The 24,917-nt window shown below is 46.3% G+C and overlaps 1 protein-coding gene across 1 annotated transcript in view; it reads left to right on the top strand.

Moving 5' to 3' along the window:
- The window catches only part of akap6 (A kinase (PRKA) anchor protein 6), a 73,023-nt gene that overhangs the window by 17,092 nt on the left and 31,014 nt on the right, over positions 1-24,917 (top strand). Inside the window, 3 exon segments of the mRNA XM_057011576.1 lie at positions 1,626-1,722; positions 2,265-2,470; positions 22,153-22,283. Of these exon segments, the coding sequence (XP_056867556.1) occupies positions 1,626-1,722; positions 2,265-2,470; positions 22,153-22,283 (434 nt within the window).

The raw sequence follows: 24,917 nt of genomic DNA, 5'->3' as shown, positions 1-24,917 counted from the left end.
TTTCTGGGGACAAATCTGCCTTTTGGAGACTTCATTAATCTTTCTTTTCGCTCTGCGTCTACGTTCTCTCCGCTCTTTTCCCGCTCGTCCCTCCTTCGCACTCATAAATACAAACAGGCGGCCTCTTATTACCGCCTGCTGTCTGATGTACATAAACGCGGGCTCTGCATACCCTATCATCACGTGATTGATGGCTGGCTGTTCCGCTCTTATCGATTCCATGCTCTCCATATATTAAACAAAGGAAACGGAGCTGAATCGCTGGTGGAATAAAGCGCTGAAATACGATCGCTCTCCGATAGCCCGGGCTAATCTGTACAACCTAATTCACTCCTCACATCAGCCGCCGCTATCCCGCGGACGCAGACCGTCACGCCGTGTTTTGTGTCGCGCTGATAAATGTACTTTATGTTTATTAGCCACAAGCTTTTTCTCTCTTTTTTTTTTTCTCCCTCCACCGGCTTATCTGGCGATGATGTGGGGCATCGTGGCGGCCGGGGCTGCAGAATTACTCAATCAGCCGTGAGATTTGGAGTAATTTACGAGGCTTGCAGGAGGCGTAATGGCGGCGGAAGGCGTCCGGCGTTGTTTTATTTGGATTACAGTTGATATATGAATGTGTTTTTGAAGACAGCGTGAAGAGATACAGTTGATGGTTCGCTCTATAAAGTCATATTTTATTATTTATCGGGGAGATGTCAGTTAAGGACAGAGTCAGTGACACCAGAGGAACCAGTCGGGTTTTATCTGGGGGGGGTGATAATGAGTTTCTCAAGAACTCAAATGTTTTTCTCAAGTGTCGCCGTTTTACCTTCCAGATTATTCACATTCATACCTGCTCGAACGAGCTCATTGGTCACAGATTGATCACGGCCGTTCATCACTACCCTGGTCGGGGCCCAGGAGCCAGTCCCAGAACCCCCCCGGCGGCTCACGGAGCCTCATGGAGCCTTTTTAATCAGGCCACCTCATTTGGAGCTCTACAACAGTCGTGGCGAGGGTTTAACAGCCTGTTGTGAGACTCAGAGCTCCAACATCTGTCGAGATCTCCATGGAAACGACGTCAGCAGTCGGTACGACCAAGACGGCGGCGCCAACGAGCGCTTTCCCAAAGAGGAACCTCGGTTCAAAGAGGTTCAATACAAGACTTAAAAGTCATCCAAATGTTTACAAGAGGCTGCTGTGTGTGTGTGTGTGTGTGTGTGTGTGTGTGTGTGTGTGTGTGTGTGTGTGTTGGGCTTCATCTGTCTCTTCTGTCTACCCTCCTCCATAAATATTGCGGCGTGGACGTCTGACCTTGTCTCGTGTTGACCGATGCTGTCGCCCGTCCATCCGTTACCGTGGACGGGGCGGCGGCGGCGGCGGCGGCCGACGCCGCGCTGCTGCGGGATCTGCTCTGAAGACACGTACGATAACGGTTGCGTAATCTGATTAGATCAGATCCGGTCCGGCTGTCCTCAGAGACCCGCTGGGGTGTCGACGAGCGTCCTGTCAACAAGTGTCTCTCAGTCAGCCGAAAGTTCCCTGGCAGACGTGTAACCGGGAGGAGCAGAGCTGGCGACGCGCCTACGGCGGCGACCCGGCGTGAACATCTGGATGCTCACCACGAACCTGATGTGTTTCAGAGCTTCAAGTGGAACGTGGACAGTCGCGGCGCTCTGAAGGACAACATAATGGAGGAGGGCAGCGCTCTGCTCTCTGTCATCACCTCCCACCAATCAGGTACGTTCCCCCTCCGTCTGTCTGTCACACGCACACGCGCACACACACACACACACACACACACACGCACAGCAGGTGGTCATAACGAAGCTGTAACTCTCGTCCATTCATTATTAATATTTGGATTAAGAGAGTGACCTTCAGAGGGAACTCATATGAATGTTGCCCAAAGAAAAAGGGAGAGAAATGAAGACAAAGAAGGAGGGAGGGACGGAGACGGCCCCGGGGGCTGGAGCAGGGATATTGGGAACGAGAGAAACTAGATTTCCTGGAATATTCAGGGGTCGGACCTGGACGACGCCGAGGCCTCCGTCTCCACGGATCCTGCTGGCCCAGTCCGGACCTGCCGGTCCCCAGTTTCCTCTGTTTTACCGGTGCGTCTGGACCGTCAGTGAGCCGCCCCAGTGGGCGTGGTCGGACATGTTCTCCTCACACACAGACTCCTTAAAAAGCAGCAACGATACGGCAGCAGACGGGATCCAACCCTCTCTGTCACCGTCTCTGTCCCTGGCTCATCTGTCCTGCCCCCCCCCCCCCCCCAGGTCTGAAGGATATCCTCCATATGGTGTCTAACCAGTGGGACCAGTTGCAGCGGCAGATACGGCGCCAACACTCGTGGATGCTCCGCGCCCTCCGTTGCATCCAGTCCCGCCTCCTCTACACTCACCCCCAATCACACGAGCCCTTCCTGACTGCAGGAGAGGCAGCAGCCAATCAGACGCCTCCTCACCCACCTGACAGCCTCATGGTAGGAAGGCTTTTATTTAAATGTATTCTTCCTCTTTCCCTCCTCTCTCGCTCTCTCTCTCTCACACACACACACACACACACACACACACACACACACACACACACACACACACTTCAGATATGCACACTTTGTAAATGTCTTTGTATCGGCTGCCAGTTAATGTCCTGATTGGTTCCTCAGTTCTAATTGGCTGATGGTTAATTGGCTGGACTTGGTTAATTAAGTGTAATCTCCCTCCCTGTCTCACACATATTGCCGCAGTCCTGTCATTTACAACTGTGTGTGTGTGTGTGTGTGTGTGTGTGTGTGTGTGTGTGTGTGTGTGTGTTCAGCTGGTGTCCTCTCATGTTTATGACCTTGTCATTAGTATGATTTGATGTTATTACTACTGTTATAAGTGAAGCATTTCTGTTATTTGGATGAGGCCTCTGTACCTCAGACTGTCATTCAGGAACTGTAACACAACCACAGGAACTGTAACACAAACACAGGAACTGTAACACAACCACAGGAACTGTAACACAACCACAGGAACTGTAACACAACCACAGGAACTGTAACACAAACACAGGAACTGTAACAGAACCACAGGAACTGTAATAGTCCCTCAGGAACTGTGAGAGAACCACAGGAACTTTAATAGTCCCTCAGGAACTGTGAGAGAACCACAGGAACTTTAATAGAACCACAGGAACTTTAATAGAACCACAGGAACTGTAATAGTCCCTCAGGAGCTGTAATAAAACCACAGGAACTAGTAGAGTTGTTGACTTCACTCTGGGCTGTTGAGGAGCATCTTCTGGATGGTACCATGCTTGGCCAGATGTCTCCTTCCCACTCTCCTCCTCCCTCGCTTCCTCCCTGCCCTCTTGTCCTCCTCTTCTTCTGGTCATCCTCACCTCTCCTCCTCCCCCCCTCGTCTTCTAACTGGTTGTTTTCATATTGTTTAGTTGCAATTAGAGCTGCAGCAGTCTGATCACTGTGATCATTCAACAGTGACAGCCATTAGACACCTCTGTGTGTGTGCGCGCGTGTGTGTGTGTGCGTGTGCATGTGTGTGTGTGTCCATTAGCTGATTGTGCTGCAGCACATTAACGGTCCGTTCATTATCTGCGTGAATCTCCCGGCACTCAAAGCTTTGATCCGTAAAAACCTCCAAACAACAAACGGAGGTGTGAACCTGCTGAATTATTCCTCTGCTCCTTCCATAAATTCCCTCTGCCTGTTCTCAGTGACTGAACACTGAACCTGAGCTGACGGTGACGGTGACGGTGACGGTGACGCCAGGGGAGAGGCTGGAGGGTGTGTGTGAGCCAGCCGTCTCGCTACGCTCACCCATTAGCATCCGGGTAACGCTGGTTCGGCCCGTTGACATTGTTCGGGCTGAAGGTCGTTTCCACCTGCTGAGGTGATTGAGCTCTCTCACGATCGCCTCTTGAGAAGGAATCAACAACAACTCGTCAGGAGAGTAGATAAACAACACTTGGTGATGCTAAAGTGGAGCTGTGGAGCCTCGGAGGTGCAGCAGGGCTCCTGTGAGGGAGGTGTGTTCCGGTACCCTCCATGATTGGGGTTTTGGGTTAAACCGGTCTTAACTGGCCCATGGATCTGATGAGTGGAGTGGTTGCGGTCCCTCCCGATGGGGGTCCGAGTCCCGGACCAGGTGGGTTCCCTGGTTGGGGTCTGCTCCAACATGTCTGCTGATGGCGCCGCTCAACTCTTTGAGTGTGGTTTTACTCTGTGTTCATTATCTGCCAGATCTTTTTAACGATGATGTGCTAATTACTGCCAGAGAGACGGGGTGACGGGGGCGTCAAGGTCACCCAAGGGCGTGTGTGCGTGCATGTATTGAGGGTAGGTAAACACTTCATTTGTGTGCGCATGTGTGTTTAAGTGAGTGTAACCTTGACTAAAGGGCAAATTGAAATAAATTTATCAAATAATGAAGCCTCCTACAATATTTATAAGCCGTGGATCTGCTATTCATTACAAAAGATTAAATACCAACTTGTATCAATAATTCATCCTCTTAATCTTCATTTTTATTGCAATTAAGGGCAGAAGTGAGTGAGTTATTTCACACTTGACTCTGGATGCGACTGCGGCTCCGTCTGTCATTAACAAATCCGAGGATGTTTAACTCTTCCTCTTTATTCAGCCCAACTTGAATCTCTACAGGAAAGAGTTTGGATTCCATAGGGATACTGGTCAGATACTGGTCAGATACTGGTCAGATACTGGTCAAATACTGGTCAGATACTGGTAAAATACTGGACAGATACTGGTAAAATACTGGTCAGATACTGGTCAGATACTGGTCAGATACTGGTCAAATACTGGTCAGATACTGGTCAGATACTAGTCAGATACTGGTCAGATACTGGTAAAACACTGGTCAGATACTGGTAAAACACTGGTCAGATACTGGTAAGATACTGGTCAGATACTGGTCAATACTGGTCAGATATGGTCAGATACTGGTAAAACACTGGTCAGATACTGGTCAGATACTGGTCAGATATGGTCAGATACTGGTAAAACACTGGTCAGATACTGGTAAGATACTGGTCAGATACTGGTCAGATACTGGTCAGATACTGGTAAAACACTGGTCAGATACTGGTAAAATACTGGTCAGATACTGGTCAATACTGGTCAGATACTGGTCAGATACTGGTAAAACACTGGTCAGATTCTGGTAAAATACTGGTAAAATACTGGTAAAATACTGGTAAAATACTGGTCAGATACTGGTAAAATACTGGTCAAATACTGGTCAGATACTGGTAAAATACTGGTCAGATACTGGTAAAATACTGGTCAGATATCCCTCCTGCCTCCCCCACCCCTCACCCTTCATCCCTCCTGCCCCCCCACCCTCATCCTTCATCCCTCCTGCCTCCCCCACCCCTCACTCTTCATCCCTCCTGCCTCCCCCACCCCTCACCCTTCCTCCCTCCCCTCCTCAACCCCCATCTCCTGCTCCTCCCCTCCCCCCTCCCTCCCCCCTCCTCCACCCCTCCCCCTTATCCCTCCTCCTCCTCCTCCTCCCTCCTCAATCATCCCCCCTCTCCTCACCCATCCCCCCCCTCCCCCACCCCTCACCCTTCATCCCTCCTCTCCCTCACTCATCCCTCCTGCCCCCCCACCCCCTCCTTCATCCCTCCTCTCCCTCACTCATCCCTGCCTCCACCCACCCCTCCTCCTTCATCCTCCTCTCCCTCACTCATCCCTCCTGCCTCCCCCACCCCTCCTCCTTCATCCCTCCTCTCCCTCACTCATCCCTCCTTCCCGGTATCTCTTCACTCTTTAAGCCCCTGCAGACCTTTTATATTCACGCCGTCTTTTCTCATATCCTTCCACAATCTCTTCATTCATTCCACCTCCTTCTCTGTCCATCTTCCATTACTCCCAGGACCCCCCCTCCCCCGCTCTGCCTGTCCATCTGAAGAAGGGGTGATTCATGTAAATGTCACGAAATATCAGAAGCGGGGCGGTGGGATTAGGCGGTGAAGAGACGATACACTGATACCAGCAAATATAACGCTCTGACAAGATGGCCAGCACCAGGGATTAGGAGCAACACACGCGCACGCACACACACACACACACACACACACACACACACACACACACACACACACACACACACACACACACACACACAATGGATTTGCATGTGTCTGTTGCAGAAATGTGACTTGTGTTGTGTCGCTGCATTTTTAAAGATTTGTTGAGCTTGCGTGAAGGTTTTCAAGTGACTTCTGTAGTGTTTTTTGCATATTGAAGATGAAGATGAAGGAAAAGGTTGAGCTTGTGTGTGTTGTGTGTGTGTGTGTGTGTGTGTGTGTGTGTGTGTGTGTCACTATGACAGAGGTAGAAGGCTGTTTAATACAAGTGTGAAAGCAGTGTAATATTTAACAGCTTAGTGGGATTTGTCTGTCACATTACAGGGGATTTTAGAGTCTGGTGTCTCATTCTCACACACACACACACACGCACACACACACACACACACACACACACACACACACACACACAGGAAAGGTGAAGGGAAGTGTTCAGCGACCACCCATGTATCTATATCTTTGTATGGTTCCTCCTATTTACTATTTTCTTGTGGGAAACAATAAAAACATTAACGACCACAAATGTAACAGTAAATTTTAAAAAAACAGTCGTGAAATCTAGAACACGAAGGGAGTTCTTCACCCAGGCGACTGTGGTTGTTTGTTCTGGCATTAAACAGTTTCTAAAATCTATTTTATTTTTTTTTGTCTTGTTGGAACAAATGGAGTAAAATGATGTAAATGGTTTTATAGATTAGCGCAGTCCCGCCCCAGTCGGTGATCTGGAGGCTCCATCGTTGACCGATGTAGATGATTAACAGTCGCTCCATGTGGAGGTGATCCGTCGTTGTTCTAACCTTTGACCCCGCCCACATCCGGCCATATTTAGCTCGTACCTGTGATTCAGCATGAAAGGAAACGTTACCTGTAACACGGCTTTTCTCAGCGGGTGGATTCTCAACCTGCTTCAGGACGCCAGCGCAGGCTGCAGAAAGGTGCGAGGTACACCGTGATCCTTTGGACACGGAGGACTCGAATCCTGTTAGTGAGCGGAACCAAACAGCCCGGAGCGCGCGCGCACACACACACGCACACACACACACACACACACGAAAAGGCAAAAACATGCATGCATCCAACTGGCTTTCTATGTTTGTCTGTCGATTTCTAGACACACTCAGAGTGTGCATCTGTCTGAATTTAAGTGTGTGTTTTGGTGTGTGTGTGTGTGTGTGTGTGTGTCTGTGTAAGTGTGTGTTTGGGTGAGATAGAGAGAAAAGAAAGAATGAGAAAATTTGAGTCAGGAGTGACCTCCCAGGTGGCACTTCACATAGTCTGAGCTGAGTTAAATAGTCTAGTGTGTGTGTGTGTGTGTGTGTGTGTGTGTGTGTGTGTGTGCGTGCCTTATCAGTGTAGCTGGTGGAGACAGCTTGTTGGCCTCAGGCCTCTATTTCAGCCTACAGACCGCACAGATTGGGGGGGGGGGTGTCAGTGGATTGAGGAGTGCAGGTGAAGGCTGGTGTAAAAAGAGCACATTAACATGACGAGGGAGGACCAGCTGCCCTGGGAGCTGAAGCCCCGCCCATCAGTAACCACGTGTCCTCTGTGGAGTCCACGTCGTCTCGGACCTTTGACCTTTGGCACGGTCGCGAAGCGGTTTAGACGCTGTTTTAAATCAGATTAAAGGAGGAAAAGCCAGCACTATTATTTGTACCTGTTTCGTCATCCTAGCGAAGGAGCGTTTCTTTCTGGGGGGGTTCATCTTGATCTGCCGAAAACCTGAGGTTTGAAGCATCCCGAACACGCAGCGCGACTCCTCTCCCCCTCTGAGTGATTTAAATATTGACCTCAGGTTGTTACGACTTTCTTAAATCAAATTACCGAGCTTTGGACTCCTGCCTGATACCTGATAGAGCCAATCAGACGGCTCGTCCTGCTCCCGGAGCTGCACCACACAGCACTTTACATAAATTAAGATTAAACTTGGGAAGTTTGGGGAGTTCGCTGAACCACGCAGTGACTCTATATCAAGATAATTTGTGCTACGGAAGAAAAAAAAAAGTGTTGGTGTTAATCCTCGGTTTAAGATCGGCAGAGTTGCATTTCTGGGTCGATTGAGAGCAGCTGGAGGGTTTTTTTTTTTTTTTTCCCGTCAAACGGCAGCAATTTAAATGCATTTAAACATTTGTGGCATCGGAATTCCAAATATCTGCAGGAGGAACTCTCAGTTTAAGAGTTCAAGCGGTTTTCAGTCGCCGTCGATGCGGTTTGACGTCGTTTTCTGAGCCGATGCGGCGAATTATCGCCGAAATCGGAGCGAACGCTCGCCGTCGCCGGTCCATCCTCCAGATAACAAACTATTTTTGTCGACACAAAGTTAAACGCCCCCCCCACAAAACCCTGCAACATCTATACCAGCTAAATGAAATATGCAAATAATGGCCGCCGATACCAATAAGACATAATTAAGGCTGTCCGCCGTCCGTGGCGGCCGCATGCCAAAACACTCCAAAATGTAATTTCTAAAGTCAGTTTGAAAACTAAAAACCTCACAGAGCTCTTTCTGTGTCTTCGCCAACGGCAATCTGGCGTCCTAATACACTCGGAGAGAATAAATTGATAGAGGTGGCAGCGGGCTTTTCCTCTTTTAATTTTCCACTCCTGATATTTTTCAAATATTTAATTATGTGGATGGTAAAAGTGAATATTCAAAGCAGTGTTTTTCTTTCATTTAACAAACGGTTTGCATCAAAACCACCTTGTTAAAATTGTGGCAACTTTCAGAGTTGAGGAAGTTGCCCGAAATGAAGTTGCGGTGACGAATCTACGTCCTTTGTTTACGGTTTTATTTTGAAATTCTTCACACTGCACTTCCTCCGGATTCGTTAATGGAGACGCCTCACAGGAAGTCACAAAAAGATGCAAGTTTTTGTGTGTGTGTGTGTGTGTGTGTGTCCTCCTGGCGTGATACAGTAATCACACACACACACACACACACACACACACACACACACGCAGCAGTTTTACACCCTAATCTTTATTTTATTCTAAATCAAAACGATGTATAGAAGCTATTTTAGGCTCGTGTTTCACTTCTTGGTTTTTGAGGAGCAGAAGGAGGCCGAAGAGGCAAAGATCTCAGAGAGACAGTGGGGGGGGGGGGGGTGGAGAGGACGGGGGTGTTTTTGTCTCTACCTGGGGGGCACAGTAAATCAGACACAGATAAGGTAATTCTGGGAGCCGTCCGTCATCCTGCTGCAGACGGGTTTATAGTCAGCAGATTGGCTGTAAGAGCTGTTGATTACAGTGGGGGTGGGGGGGTGGGGGGGTGGGGGTGGAGCTTCAGCCGTGAATGATGTCACACATGGAGATTGTTATGGATCCGTGTGTTTAGTGGCCAAACGCAGAGCTTCAAGATCCAGGAGGGAACATCAGGAGATCAGGATTATCATGCTGAGAACATCAACATCTGGCAGGAAACTGAGCCCAAGGAAAGGTTCTGGAGAACCGAGTCAGGGCTGGAGAACCGAGTCAGGGCTGGAGAACCGAGTCAGGTTCTGGAGAACCGAGTCAGTTCTGGAGAACCGAGTCAGTTCTGGAGAATCGAGTCAGGGCTGGAGAACCGAGTCAGGGCTGGAGAATCGAGTCAGGGCTGGAGAACCAAGTCCGGGCTGGAGAACTGAGTCAGGGCTGCAGAACAGAGTTGGGTCTGGAGAACCGAGTCAGGTTCTGGTGAACTAATTCAGGTTCTGGAGAACCGAGTCAGGGCTTGAGAACTGAGTCAGGTTATGGAGAACCGAGTTGGGTCTGGAGAACCGAGTCAGGGCTGGAGAACTGAGTCAGGGCTGGAGAACTGAGTCAGGTTCTGGAGAACTGAGTCGGTTCTGGAGAACCGAGTCAGGGCTGGAGAACTGAGTCAGGTTCTGGAGAACCGAGTTGGGTCTGGAGAACCAAGTCAGGGCTGGAGAACTGAGTCAGGGCTGGAGAACTGAGTCAGGTTCTGGAGAACCATGTCAGGTTCTGGAGAACCGAGTCAGGTTCTGGTGAACCGAGTCAGGGCTGGAGAACCGAGTCAGGGCTGGAGAACCGAGTCAGGGCTGGAGAACTGAGTCAGGGCTTGAGAACTGAGTCAGGTTCTGGAGAACCGAGTTGGGTCTGGAGAACCGAGTCAGGGCTGCAGAACTGAGTCAGGTTCTGGAGAACCGAGTTGGGTCTGGAGAACCGAGTCAGGGCTGCAGAACTGAGTCAGGGCTGGAGAACTGAGTCAGGTTCTGGAGAACCGAGTCAGGTTCTGGAGAACCGAGTCGGGTCTGGAGAACCGAGTCAGGTTCTGGAGAATGGAGTCAGGGCTGGAGAACTGAGTCAGGTTCTGGAGAACCGAGTCAGGGCTGGAGAATCAAGTCGGGGCTGGAGAACTGAGTCAGGTTCTGGAGAACCATGTCAGGTTCTGGAGAACCGAGTCAGGGCTGGAGAACTGAGTCAGGTTCTGGAGAACCGAGTCAGGGCTGTAGAACTGAGTCAGGTTCTGGAGAACCATATCAGGTTCTGGAGAACCGAGTCAGGTCTTAGCACTGCTGCTGTTTACTGGGCTCTTCCAGGTGAACCTTCCAGTATCTCAGTCTTGCTCAAGGGCACGTTGCTCCTCTCTGACACGCTCTGGCTCCACCAACCAGAACACTTTGAATATTTTAAGCGTTCCTCACTCCACCTGATCAACTCCGGATTAAACATTACAAATGCCGCCGGTGCTTAATTACAGTTTCATAACCTCCTCCAGTGAAAGAGAGTCGGGTCGGGTGGGGGGGGGGCACAAAATGGCCAATGAGAGCCGGCCGCCGGTGCCGAGTGCTGCTACTGTATGTGGAGCTGGAGCGGCGGCTGTTTATTTAGTATTTATTCTGCACTTCATCATCTCGCGCCTTTAATCCACTGGCTGCTGAACGCACCGCTGACCACGGCGTGAAGCTAACCTCTGCCTGGATCAGCGTACGGCGAGAGAGAGGACGGTGTCTATCCCTCCATCTGAAACCTTGTTAAATATTCATTGACAATTATTCTGCTTTGACCGGGAGTTGGATGATGCCTCTGCGGAAGGAGAGAGAGACATAGAGAGAAGGAGAGAGAGGGAGTTTGTGAGCGGGGGGAGGGAAGGGAGCGCCGGATAAAAGTAAAAAAAACAACAGAATATTGTCTGGGAAATATTCTTATGAATCACTTGTATATGAAATCATTAAATGACCCGAGGACAAGCCTCCCTCTCCCTCTCCCTCTCGCTCCCTCTCTCACACACACACACACACACACACACACGCGCACACACACACACACGATTAGGTGAGCATATCAAATACGAAGCATCACACGGTGCCCTTGGTTGACTCTCCTGCTGTGTGACAGAAACACTTTGCTTGTTCAGGTACAATAATCTCTGCGTGTGTGTTTCCGTCCGACAAACAGCTTCTCCGGATCCAAGGCGGTCCGAGTGATCTACTGGATCTAAGGACCCGTAGAGGAAGCTGATTTCGGTTGTGTGAATCATTGACGGTGGGACCCTGGTGTGACTGGGTTTCCGTCCTGTCTGTTGAGGCTGTAAACGGCTAATTTTCCCTGCTAATTTTTTGTGTAGTTTATTCTTTTATCCCCCCTGGAGATGTTGTGTGGCGTTGTTGCTGTGGCAACCACAATAATCCAGAAGAGAAGACCCTGGGGAGCGATGGCGCTCATTGTGACAGATGCCAACAGACATGAGGCGTTCCCATCAGAAGTTCTTAATTCCTCCGCTTCTTCCATTTGTGTCTCTTTCCTCTTGTGTCTGTCTTTAACCTTTAAACTGCCCCAAAGGGTTGTTGGCAAACTGAACCTTCACCATTACTAAACTTAGTGGAAAAAAGAACGAAAAAAGACTCTTTTTTACAGCAGCGAAGCTTCTGGTTTTATTAGATAAGTACGGATTTGGTGTGGAACATCTCTGTTTTTCCAGGTAGCTGCGAGGAGCCAAAGTTTGGAATAATGAGATTACCTGATGATAAATTACAAGATCTTCCAGAAGGTGGTGACGCAAATGCCACAATTTTTAATATTTTGGTAACATTTTCAACAGCGTGAATGTTGTTCATAGTCAAAAATAGTTGGTTTTCCCCCGTTCCCCCATCTTTCTCTCCATCCTTCCTTCGTCTTCCTCCTCTCTCCTCATCCTCTCTGTATCAGCTGAGTGCTGCAGTGTTGCGCGTTAGTTCTGATTTATGTCCCATCTTTGATATGGAAAATAACAGGAATGTGTCCTTAAACGACACAAGAAACAGGCAGGAGGAGAGAAAAGGGGTGGAAGGTAACTGAGGAGGTGGATTTAATGCACAAAATAAAGTTTCACTTCCACATATTTGCTGCTAACTCTTCATTATTCTGAATGGACTTTAATAAGAGCTAATACACCCCCCACTCTCCTTTGTCCCCACTACATAAATAAACAACACCCCCCAAACACGCCGCAGGGTGAAGGACCTGAGGGGGTTGGTTTAATGTGGACTGATCCTGGAGGAGCTCACTGGATTACTATTGATCTGATTCAGTCGGGTGTGAGGTCGACTTTTCCAGAAAGATCCCGTCACCTGTGACACAGCACTTGTAGAAGCCATTTACATACATGGTCGTAGACGCAAACATATAAATTTATACTTAAGAGACAGACTTAAAACTGAGCAGGTCAAAGGTCAGTGTGTAAGGATGGGATCTACCTTTGGATAAATAAAGAGGGGGGATGAACGGAGCGATATGCTGCCATAAACAAGGTGAGACAACCTGTCAGGTGATCTTGTCAGCCTATAACAGTGTAGCTCAGATAACAAAGTGGAAGCGGTTGAGATCGACAGCAACTCAACCACCAAATGGTAGATCACATAGAATCATGGACCAAAGTCAGACGAGGATGAGGTCTTTAGTGCAGACCTCCAAACTTCCCGTGGCCTTCAGACTGGCACAAGAACAGTGTGTGGAAGTGGTTTCCATGGCCGAGCAGCTGCATCCAAACTGAACATGCATTATTAAGCCTTGGATGCAGCGGGGTAAAGCAGGCTGCCCCTGGACCCTCGAGCAGGGCAGTCTTGTTCTCTGCCACATCCTCAGAGTCAGTGTGATCTGATCTCTGTAGATAAATACATCTGTGTCATCAGCATATCTGTGAACATTTATTCCTGCTTCTGAATAACGTTTCCTGAAAGAAGCACATACAGATCAACAGGATCGGTCCAAGTCCAAAACCTTGTGGAACTCCTTGAATAGGCTTCTATATGAAGAAGAAAGAACATGAAAATGACCAAGTTGGAATCTACCTGACAAATATTATCTGAACCATTTAATCGCATTGACCTGCTCTAGTCTGTGTAACAGGATTCTCTGGTCGACTGTATCTGAGGTATACACACGTATAGAAACAATTATAGATGTGTAGAACAAATATAGGAGAAGATATTAAAAAGTTTTTTAAAGATCCAAGCTTGTTCCAGGAGGATCAGTCTCTCCAGGCAACAGCATCCTCATGACTGGATGAAAACATGGAGTCAGGAACAGAATGAAGTGATAGCTGGAGACACAAATGCTGGAGGATAACTGAGGGCATGATGATCTGGCATTGGGGGAATTAAAGACACTTTTCAACAAGAAAAGGAGAGAAGACGAGTGTATCGAAGAAAGATAACTCGATTAAAGAGCTCAAATCAAAACTATGAAACAACAAGTAGACTTTAAAAAAATCTATTTAGACTCCACAGATCCATCACAATCTGGTCTTGTTTTATGTTTGAAGTCTATCGAGCCATATTTGTGCATACATGCGTGTGCACACGTTTGTGCACACAAGCATTGTTCTGGAAAAAAAATATCCTGTGAAGTTGTTTTTTAAATCACATTTGATTTCATGCATTATTAGAGAGACCATCAGCAACTGCTGGGCCTCAAGCTGCAACCCCCCAGCCCACACACACACACACATGCACACACACAGACACACGCACAGACACGCACACAAGCGTTATCGAAAGCATACATTGGCGCAGCCTGCAGGCAACTTCCAATTTGCCAATAGAGTGAGACACAGGAGAGAATCTTCTCTGCTGTGCTGGAGACTTGGAGTCGCAGTTGGATTAAAAACTTAATTATGTTTAAAAATGATATTTTAATTAAATATGGAGGGAAGCAGAAATGGATTGGCACCAAAATAATTAATCAAACATCAAAAAAAGGAGAGAGACATACCGAATGCTGTCCCTTTGCTATGGCCAGCAGGAAATGAAGGCAGACAGACTCTAAGCTCTGCTCAGTGTTTGCTTTAATTCTTTTTCTCTTCAGACCCTGCTGTCCTTCCAGGGCCAGATTATGTTTCCTTCCCCACAATGCATCAGTGACACCAACTATATTAAAATGTCAACATACATATTTCTATTTAGAACTGATTCATCATAAACAGTGATGAATTTTAGCCATGTAACCATTGAGCACAAATCTGATGGCACCTATATGAGGGTGTCAGGGATGAATTCCACTCAATCCCTAAAGATGTGCTGTGGGTATCTGGCACCAAGATCCTGATTTCTGATAGATGGACCCCAGACCATCAGGATTGGCATCCAGCTCCATGAGCACAGGCACTCCCCAGGGCTGTGTGCTGAGCCCCCGCTGTACAAATTCACACTCAACTGATTGGCCTCTCAGGACAAATCCAGTATCATCAATGACGCTACTGATACAACAGTCGTAGGATGGACCACTTGGGGGGACAAGATGGGAGGGAGGGCGGGAGGCAGATCTGAATGTATGGTGTCAGGACCATGATCTATCCCTCAAAACAGAGAAGGCCAAGCAAATGTCTCCTGTGTACTACCAACACACACCACACTGGAAAGGCCACCAGGAATTGTACTTTCTGAGAGACTGCAGAAGTGAAATCAAGGAATGCCCAACTCAAAAACATTTTATCCACAAGCCATTAGGCTGCTGAGTGAGTACTTGCTCAGTACTTTTCTGGGGCAGTGGTTGGAACGGTCTATTCATAACACCCCTGCCACAAATAACCCTACGCTGCAAATTAATCACAAGGTTTGTAAACAACATTACTTTGAATGAGCTTTAATTCCATAACTACAGTCAAATATCCTACAATTTACACCACAAGATGTGTGTCCAAGGCACCAGCAAAAATTGTGAGAGGGTCAGTTATTGTCTTGTTCAGCCATTAGGAATACCCTAATCTGAAAGTACAGGAAAAACTTTACAGTCTGCTTTGTGCCAAATGCATTTAATATTAACAATGAGACAACTAAAAACAAAACAGTGGCTAGAAAAGGCTGGATTGAAATACAGCACAGGCTCAACCACAGGCTCTGAGTACAAGAGTAATAAAGACCAGTATCTACCACACCATCCGAGGTCCAGGTTACAGGCTGTTTAAAGAAGCCTCTGAGACCCTCTAGCATATAGAAGCAGAGTGCAGGATGCTAGCCAGTACACCGTACATAGAATTTTACAACCAAGTTGCTGGCATAGTGTAAAGAAACATCTGTATAGTCAAATCTAGACTGGAAACTCCAAGGTCAAAGTGGGATACACCTCCAACCTTGGTGGAGAATGACCATAAAAAGATCCTGTGGGACTTGCAGGTACAGCCTGACAAACAGGTGATGACGAATCAGCCGGACATTGTGGAAAGAGGATAGAAAGACTGTGGTGATAGATGTGGCCGTCCCCAATGACAGTAACATCAGAAAGGAGGAACAGAAGAAACTGTAGAGAGTCTGAGAGATTAGCTGGAGAGGATGTGGAGTGAAGACAACAGTGGTTCCCAGGGTCATCGGAGTACTTGGGGATGTGACCCCCCAAGCTGGAGGAATGGGTCCTGCAGACCCCAGGACAAACATCTAACATCTCTGTCCAGAGGAATGCAGAGCCAAGAATAGATAAGTTATTCTGTAGGACCCTGAAGCTCCCAGGACTCTAGTAGAGGAAAACAAGAAACAAAACATTTAGGTTTATTTACTTTGAAATTGACTTTATTGTAGTTTAGTTGGTCTTTTGTGGCCAGTTATATTTGTCACTTTATTCTGACTGCATCTGCAGAAAACAATACCAGGCTGAGTCATTGTGATGGATTATAAATCCGGTTTTCATAGTGGAACTATGACTTCAACTGTATCTGTTAAATTTTACACTCTTAAAACAAAAAAATGCAGTGTCGCTCCTGAACATGCACCCAGAAAAATAAATTAAAAGAATGTATATACATACAGTATATACATATATATGTATATATAATATTAAACCCCAACAAAGTAAACTTCTGTTCTATAATAAAGGATGGAGTGAGGAGTGCGTTGGTGGATAGAGTGATAGCTCGATGGGAGAGGCAAGGTGGGTGGTGGAGAAAAAGATGATAGAGCTAATCGATATTTCGAGCATTCTAATTAAAGTCTCTGTGGAATAAATGCATGTAATTATCAGTAAATTAAACACAAGGTCACTCTACCTGAGGATGATGGAGGGATGGACACAGGATAAACAATGAAAGATGTTTCCCCCTTTCCTCTGCTTTTTGTTAAAATGAACAAGCCGTCAGAATTTCACAGACATGTCAGGGATGTTGCTTATAGTTTGTTGCCGATATTGATTAGCTTTGACACAGACTAGATGGGAAAGTGATTGAGGTCTTCAGAGCTCTTCTGTTGGGGATCCTTCCTTCCTATCGTCCTTCTTTCCTTCTTTCCTTCCTTCTTCCCACCCATTCTACTTGTGAATTTCTCCTGCAACGTGTTTATTTTTCTTTCCTAGAGAGTTCTAAGCTTGAATTTTCTCAGTAATCCAGGTCAAAGGGGTTCCAAATCTAGGGGGATTTTAATGCAATCAAAGAAACTATTAAAAGGTCTTTGATGGAAAATGAAAGCACAGGAAAGCCACAAAGTTGATATCCTGTTCTCATCATTGATCATTTTTAAGAAACAAATTAAATATTTTTAGCTAAAGACTTTATAACCATCAGTCAGAACGTGGAACTTGATCTCAAAAGGTGCCTGGAACTCAGACAATGAGGATTTTGTTGACATCAGCACAAAGACAACAAAAGTGGAAAAAAATGGACGGAAGAAACAAGAGTGAAGAACTTTCAGAAGAGGATGCTGACCTCTTGTCGATTAATAAAGTAATAGAAGAGCTGATAAAGGAAGGAGTTCATTTACATCAGTGGATTGGAGTAGAATTTTAAACAGGCTACAGGAAACCGAAAACCATGCGGCTGAAATCCATGAAGTGTCAAACAAGTCAACACATCTATCAGCAGAACTCAAAAAGCTCAGAAGATTAAAGGAAGAGGATCGTTCGAACCTGCTGAAGTGGTTTGAAGTGGAGCTTCAGCAAGAGAAGAGCAAGAACAAGGCTGCCCAAGAAGAACTGGAGAAGGTAAAACTTTCAAGTGCGGAGGAGATTCAAAAGCATAAAACTGAGCTGGATAATGTCCGACAGCAACTGAAGAGTCTTCAGTGTGATCACCAAAAGACTATTAAGGAACACTCAAACCTTTGCCAACAAGAGCTGAAGAAGACCAAAGCTGCATATGAGGAACAGCTTCAGAATCATAAAGAAGAGCTCAAAGATTTCAAACGAAAGTATGAGATTCTTCAGCGGGACCTCAAGAAGCCCAGGAAACAATTGAGAGGGAACAGCCCAGTGGCGAAGCTCCTCTAGAGCAGGAGCACCAAACCTGTAAAAAAGATCTCAGACAGAAGTTTGACAGTTTCTGGGCCGAGCTCAAAAAACCCTTCAAATGATGCTTCAAAGCTTTAAAAACACAGAGAACGTCAGAAGCAGGGTCCCGAGTCTCCAGAGTGAGCTACAGGAATCCAGAAAAGAAACCCAGCATTGGAACTTCTCAAAAAGCGTTCAACTTTTTCCTAAAGCACAGCAAAATGAGCTCAGCTATATGAAAAGGAACTTTGTTAGAGTTCATGAGTTCATGTTCAGCTGGAGGATTACAAAAAAAGAATCCAGTCAAAAACCAAAGACACATCTAAGGAAGGACCAGAAGGTCAAAAAATCCTACAAGAAGGACCAGGAGAAGACTGAAAGTAGGGTCAGCACCAGAGTCATATGGGTGACCCTCCTGCTGATGGAATGTTGAGGAGACAGAAAGAGGAGAAAAACAGACACATCGTCCGTCTGGTCCGTCCGTCCGTCCGTCCACCCACCACGTTTTCCCTTGCAGGGTTGCAGGCAGCTGGTTGCTGGAGTCCGTCCCATCTGCCTAGAGGCTAGAGTTGCACCTTGGATGAGTTGCCAGCTCATCACAGGTCCAACATGGAAAGACCAACAGCCATTCACACTCACATTAACACCTAAGGACAATTTGAGGTCGCCAATTCTCTTATTCCTCAAATGTCTTTGGACTGTGGTAGGGAGCCGGACTACATTATACAGCATAAATGCAAATGCATTCATTTTAATGAAATGGTACATGTTTAACAAAGACCCCCCCGATTAAGTATATAATAAATGTATAATATTGGATTCTGTGTTTTTGGTGTTGTTTTTTTGAAAAAGTGTAGGAAGTCAAGTATAGATCTCCCCCAGGAACTCGGCCAGGGGCTATTGCCTTTTTCAATAAAGGAAAGCTCCTTTTTTTTTTTTTCAAAAATGGAGAAGAGAAGCTAGGTGACAGACAAGGTCCAGGCTATTTTTGAATGTTGAAGAACTAATTTAGATCTTTGGGCTGGTGAACTGAAACTACATACTTTATGGTATTATAGTCAACCAGCTGGTGGAGCCAATTGGATCCCCTCTCTTATAATGCCTGATTTGAACAATTTTTCTTCAGAACTCTGAGCTGCTCTGGAAAGAAAGAATCACACAGATTATTGGATTTCTTTTACCCAGGCAAATTTCCGGAAAAATCCCTGGAAATGTTGATGGGAAAGATGCTGAAGTGTTTCTTCAGGGCTGTAGATGGAAATGGTGCTTTCCCACCAGTACCGTTGACAGGATTTTCCACTAGAGCAACGAGGTTCTGAAAACAGTACCTTCTCCATCAGGGTACCAAATGTGCTGAGTCAAGCTGAGTATGTTAATGAAGGTCTGTTCATACTGTGATTGATCAGGGGACTTTCATTACTGACAAATCACATAGGAATTACATGAATTAAATTGGCAAGTACATCTGCGACAGCATATCTTTTTGTAAAAGGACGGAATAGAGACTACGAGCAAGCCAAAATTGTGGACCAACAATGAGGTACAGCAGAACTGTGTGCCAGATGAGAAAATCCAATGGGTGCTGCATGGTGAGAGCCGAAATTAGGTTTCCCAGGAGGTGTCCGAACTGATAAAAGCGAGATAAGCTAAAAACATCAAAGATCATTACCAGACCATGTAGGACCGAAGTGGGTCGAACGGAAAGGACTGGAAGTGGTTTAATCAAGGGGATCCTATTTACCGCACTGACTGGTGAGCAACGGGAGGAAGCGTAGCCTTGACGGAGTTTTGTCATATTAAGCATTGATGGAATGCTCATTTAAAACAAACAAATACATTTAGAAAGTAATGGTATCCTTCCTTGTATGTGGACATTGAGGTGTCTAGTTAGCTACCAGTGCTAACTTTGTCTTATGCATAGTTTGCTTTCGCTTTACTACTAAGAGCTTTTACTTGTTTCGACCACTTAAAGCATGCACACTTAATTGAGGTTTATTTATTTGTCTTTTTTGCTGAAACTCTCACAAAACAAAGCACCGTTTGTGTTTCTACTAGAGTTTCACCAGAGACTGAACCGTGCTGGTAGAGTACTGGCCGGAGAGTAGATCTGTGCGGTCTGTCATTAAGTCAGTTATCAGTTCCAGGTGGTCAGAGTCACTGAGAGGGTCCTCACAGATACAGTTAAAGTGCTCTACACTGGTCTGTAGGTACTTCTTTCGCAAGATAACCTTCAACCATAGCTCGATGTGACTTAGTCAGGTGTGTTAAGACTGATGAATATCCAGAATTCCTGGAGGTCAGAGTAGCCATTGATTTCTTGATCATGTCTCAACCTTTTCTCCAGCTCTGGGGAGTTCTGGTTGTTCCATGCTTCCATTTACAAACGACAGACGCCACTTTGCTCTTGAACTGTCAGAGCAGCAGAAATGTTTTTGTTGTCTTTCCCAGATCGGTCTCTCCATATGTTGTGTTCTTGAGGAAGTTCTTTGATGTTGTGGTTGGGTTTTTAAGGCTATTACAGACTCGTTCAGAACCGAGGTCACCCCTTCCTTGCAGTTCTGGTATGGGCAGAACTTTACCTCATCAGAAATTCGAGAATTATTTGTCCAGTTGTTGGAAAATTGAAGTGGATGTGGGTAATGCAGAGATGCAAAATTATTGTCCTTTTGGCAAACAATCAAATTTCTCTGATCTTGCAAAGTCTGCAACCACCTTTACACTGATATCATCAGCTGTGTGGGCTTATGTAGACAGCTTTCCAAATGATTATGTTGACCGCACGTGGCCTCCAATTTAGATGGAGAAACATCTTAAAGATGATCAAGGGAAATGGAATTGTGGATACTGGCGTCAATGTTAAACTTTAACCCTTCTGAGTAGCAAAAATTCTACAATCCTGTTGTTTTATGCACAAATACACAACATAACACCCATTCAAGTGTGGGTCCTCTAAGACCTGGGAGCCAAACACACAAACAAATACAAATGGACACAGTGCTGCTGATTGTGTATTGCGTGTTTGTTTATTAGCTCCTGATTGAGCTGGTCTGCCTCACAGATTGGATGACCTTTCCTGATCTTTCCACTGAGTCTGCTAAGTAGATCGGACGGCAAACTCACTGCGACAACAGTTTATTCAGATTGCTACCAAATGAGGGGAAAGCAGCCTTTTGTGTGTGTGTGTGTGTGTGTGCGCGCGTGTGCGCGTGCGTGCGTGCGTGTGTTTGTACACTCTTACTCTCACTCCATTGGTTCAATTGAAGCTTCATCTCCATAAAGTTTGTATGCAATTACATTTGAGCAGCGCTGATTGCTTCTATATGACTGTGTGTGTGTGTGTGTGTGTGTGTTTGTGTGTGTGTAAAGGATAAAGGAGCTGCATTTTATGTTAACTGTGTGAGTGTGTGTACATGATAGTGTCGGTGTTTATGTGTGAGGAGCATTTCAGCACATTTGTGAATGTTTTTGGATTGAGTGTGCATGTGTGTGAGTTTAGAGTATGTGAGTGACAGATGAATGAGAATATACATTCAAATGCCTATACATTTCTGTGCGGTGTGTGTGTGTGTGTGTGTGTGTTTGTGTGTGTGTAAAGGATAAAGGAGCTGCATTTTATGTTAACTGTGTGAGTGTGTGTACATGATAGTGTCGGTGTTTATGTGTGAGGAGCATTTCAGCACATTTGTGAATGTTTTTGGATTGAGTGTGCATGTGTGTGAGTTTAGAGTATGTGAGTGACAGATGAATGAGAATATACATTCAAATGCCTATACATTTCTGTGCGGTGTGTGTGTGTGTGTGTGTGTGTGTGTGTGGCTGCTGAGATAAGAGCACTTGGGTATCCAGGTAGAGGGTCTCTAGTGGCTTTTCAGCTGTTCGCTGGGCCTAAAGGGTATGTCTGTCAGAATGTGGGGCAGCTCGGTGACATTCATGAGCAATAAACTGAAAGTCACTCTCAGAGGACGAGATTCCTCTCAGATGCCCATCTTCATAACGCACACAGACACACACTGAACAGGTTTTAATAATCGTGCCATGATTGAGGCCTTTCTCATGAATTGATTATGTATCTGCGATTCCTAATTTGTAAACTGTAACAAGCTGCGGTGTTCTTTTTGGGGTTGCTGACAAGGTACTTCCTGTTAGCAACTACGTCAGACTCAGCTTTACAAGTTGGGAGTTGCAAGTTGCGAGCTGGCCTTTGCTGGTATCTGTTATTACAGACTAATGCGATTATGGAGGTGTGATTAAGCTCTCGACTTCACTATGTTGTGTTGCTGAACTTAATGTGGTGGCTACCACAACAGATAAGCACTAGCAACAATGGTTGACTGATATGAATAAACAACAACAAACAACATGCCTCTTTGCTTTGCTCTGTCATAGGTTGAGCTGGTCTCCAGTCAGCATGAAGCCCAGCGAGCTGCCCTGGAGCAGATGGCCGTGAGAATGAGCAGTCTAGAGTATCCATCCTCAGCCAACAGGAGGCACTGCACCCAGTATGCCAGAAATAACAGGTAACTATATCATCCTGGAGGACACATTAAGGCTGGCGAGCGCTGACATTCACTCAAACGCACTCACAGTTAGGTCCAGTGGCCTGTTCGGAAGTGTATTGAAACATTTTATTGGCAGAATAATCCTCGTTCGTACTGCTCTCTATACTGACAACAACGTAAAACAAACATGTGTGTTCAACAACTACAGACTGAGGTGTCAGAAGAGTTCCTGTAGATGTCAATAGCAGTGGAACAGACCACATTAACCCCCACCTACAGAACAGTTAGTAGCCACTGGGCACCACTCAGGGAACCCTTGGGGGTTTGGGGTTTTGCTAAAGGGTCCTCAATGGTAGTGATAAGGGTCTAGAACGAGTAGGGGGTGCCAATGAAGGAAGGGAAAGATTGTTACCATATTGCTGATGGAGTGGAGGAGAAGACAAAGACTGTCAACAAGCTAGGAAATAGCTTATTCACCCCCCCACACCCCCCCACCCCGCCATAGGTACTCCACCATCTATGGCGGGTGTCTCAATGAAATGAAGAACATTCTCCAAAATGACGTCTGTGATTCAGACCAGCAATACACACGTCGGAGTTGACTTACACAACAGCAACATCCTGGATCAACATCCTGGATCGGTGTGGTTAACAACCCCTCACTTGGTTTTTACTGAGCGAATCTTCTGAATGTCTCGCCAGTTATCGTCAACCAAAGTGTTGGCCTGGATGATTGTGAGCTGTAGCAGTTGTAACAACTGACAATGCTAACCCCCACTAACTGAAGATTCAGAATACAGCAATCACCTAAGACCTGCAAGGGAACCTGACCAGACCACTGGGGACAGGTGACATTGTCTTTCATGGGCCAGGGGACACGAACGATGGACGAGGGACCACTGGGCCTTAGTGCCGTTCTCAGATTAAAGTAGATTCACGTTGATCAAAAATGATGGCCACCAATCCTATGGAAAACCTATGAAATCAGCTGAGTCGCCAAGTAGAGGCTTGAAACCCTGTTCCCCAAAACCTGAATGACCCGAGAGCCGCCCCTCAAGAAGAGCAGGATGAATCAGCAGATAGGTTGACTTGTGAACAGCACGAGATGTCGTCGTCCAGCTGTAATTAATGCTCAAGGACACACGACACGTTGTTGAGACATTGACCTTTGCTGTTGTGGTATACCCACCGCTGCCCTACCTCATGATATAAAGCCCACTGGCCCAAGCTTCTAGTGAGTAGCGTTAATCCCAGAGATGAAGCCACGAAGTTTGTTTTGTCTATTCTTAGATTAGAACAGACTACAACAGCCATGAGATTCCTCATTCAGTTTTCTTTCTGCAACTGTAACAGTGACTCTTCCCTTGAGCAGAAGGGAGAAGCCTGTAAAACATCCCTAATCTGAACAGGAAGCAGTTTTCTCTACCATTTGTTGGCTTTTCTTGGTCGTCCTCAGCCTAAGAGATCATGTTTTACACAGCATTTGGATAAGAGAGCGAGACGCAGATGGAGGTGGGACAACAGGGAGGAGTGGAAAATGACAAGAGAAAACAAGTGTTGTGTTCCAGTCAGTTTCGGTTCCTCTGTCTTGTGCGTAATGGCGAATGCCAACATGACAGAAGGAAGAAGCATTTTCTTCCTTTGCTGTCCTGGGTTGTGTTTCATTGATGTTCCTCACAGTGAAGGATGGGGGTCTATGAGGAGACTGAAGGAACGAGAGGAGGGAGTAGAGAAGGTTTGAGCGACGGAAGCTAACAGGTGCAAAGTCAAATAAACCTTGTGGATGTTTGTAGAAATGTCCAAACAACAGAAAGAACTAAAAGCCACGGTTTGACCTGCGGATCTTCAAGGCCTTTTTTTTATTTATTTTGGAACCAGTGTGTAATGTTCTTGTGAAGTGACGGTGTGATGAAACATGAGAGGGTTTTAAGTAAACACTTTCCTGTGGCATCTCAGCTCGATCGCCTCCCCACGCATCGTGTCTGAATATTAAGGTTTCTGCATATCTGATTGTTTCTGCAAGTGAGCGCACACGTACGCGTGTGTGTGTGTGTGTGTGTGTGTTGACGGGGAAACACCGAGGGCCTGACAGAGCTGTCAAACTGTCGTTGTCGTCGGAGACCTGAGAATTCCAAACAATTTCACAGCTAATGTTGAGAAACATGTTGGTGATCCCCGCCGAGACCAACAGCCACCGAATATATAAATAATAAACATCACACACACACACACACACACACACACACACACACACACACCTTAACAAAGCGGCTGACAGTAATGTGTGTGTTTGAGCAATCGGCCCCTGTTCCAGCAGCATAAATATTTGATGTGATCCTGTGTCGATGAGGAGGAGGTTGAGGAGACGAGGGAGTTTGGGTGGGGGAGAAGGGGAGGAGTGAGGTTGAATCCGAGGAGGTAAACGAAAAATGGGGATAGGGAGGGAGGAGAGAGGAGAGGGGTCGTGTGTTGTTTTGGTCTGACATCGCCGTGTAAGTTTTCAGTGTCACCTTCTTTCCTGCGCTGTTCATTCGCTCATTTGTTCCTTTGTTTCAGTATTAAAGATTTCATATCAGGAAGATCTGGTACTGAGTTATCATGGATTAATCATGCCCAGATTAATAAAACCAGAACCACAGTGTTCTACACGCC

This window comes from Takifugu flavidus, chromosome 16 (genome assembly GCF_003711565.1).
Source record: "Takifugu flavidus isolate HTHZ2018 chromosome 16, ASM371156v2, whole genome shotgun sequence".
In the NCBI taxonomy this organism is placed as follows: Eukaryota; Metazoa; Chordata; class Actinopteri; order Tetraodontiformes; family Tetraodontidae; genus Takifugu; species Takifugu flavidus.
This window is presented reverse-complemented; position numbering and strand designations above follow the sequence as displayed.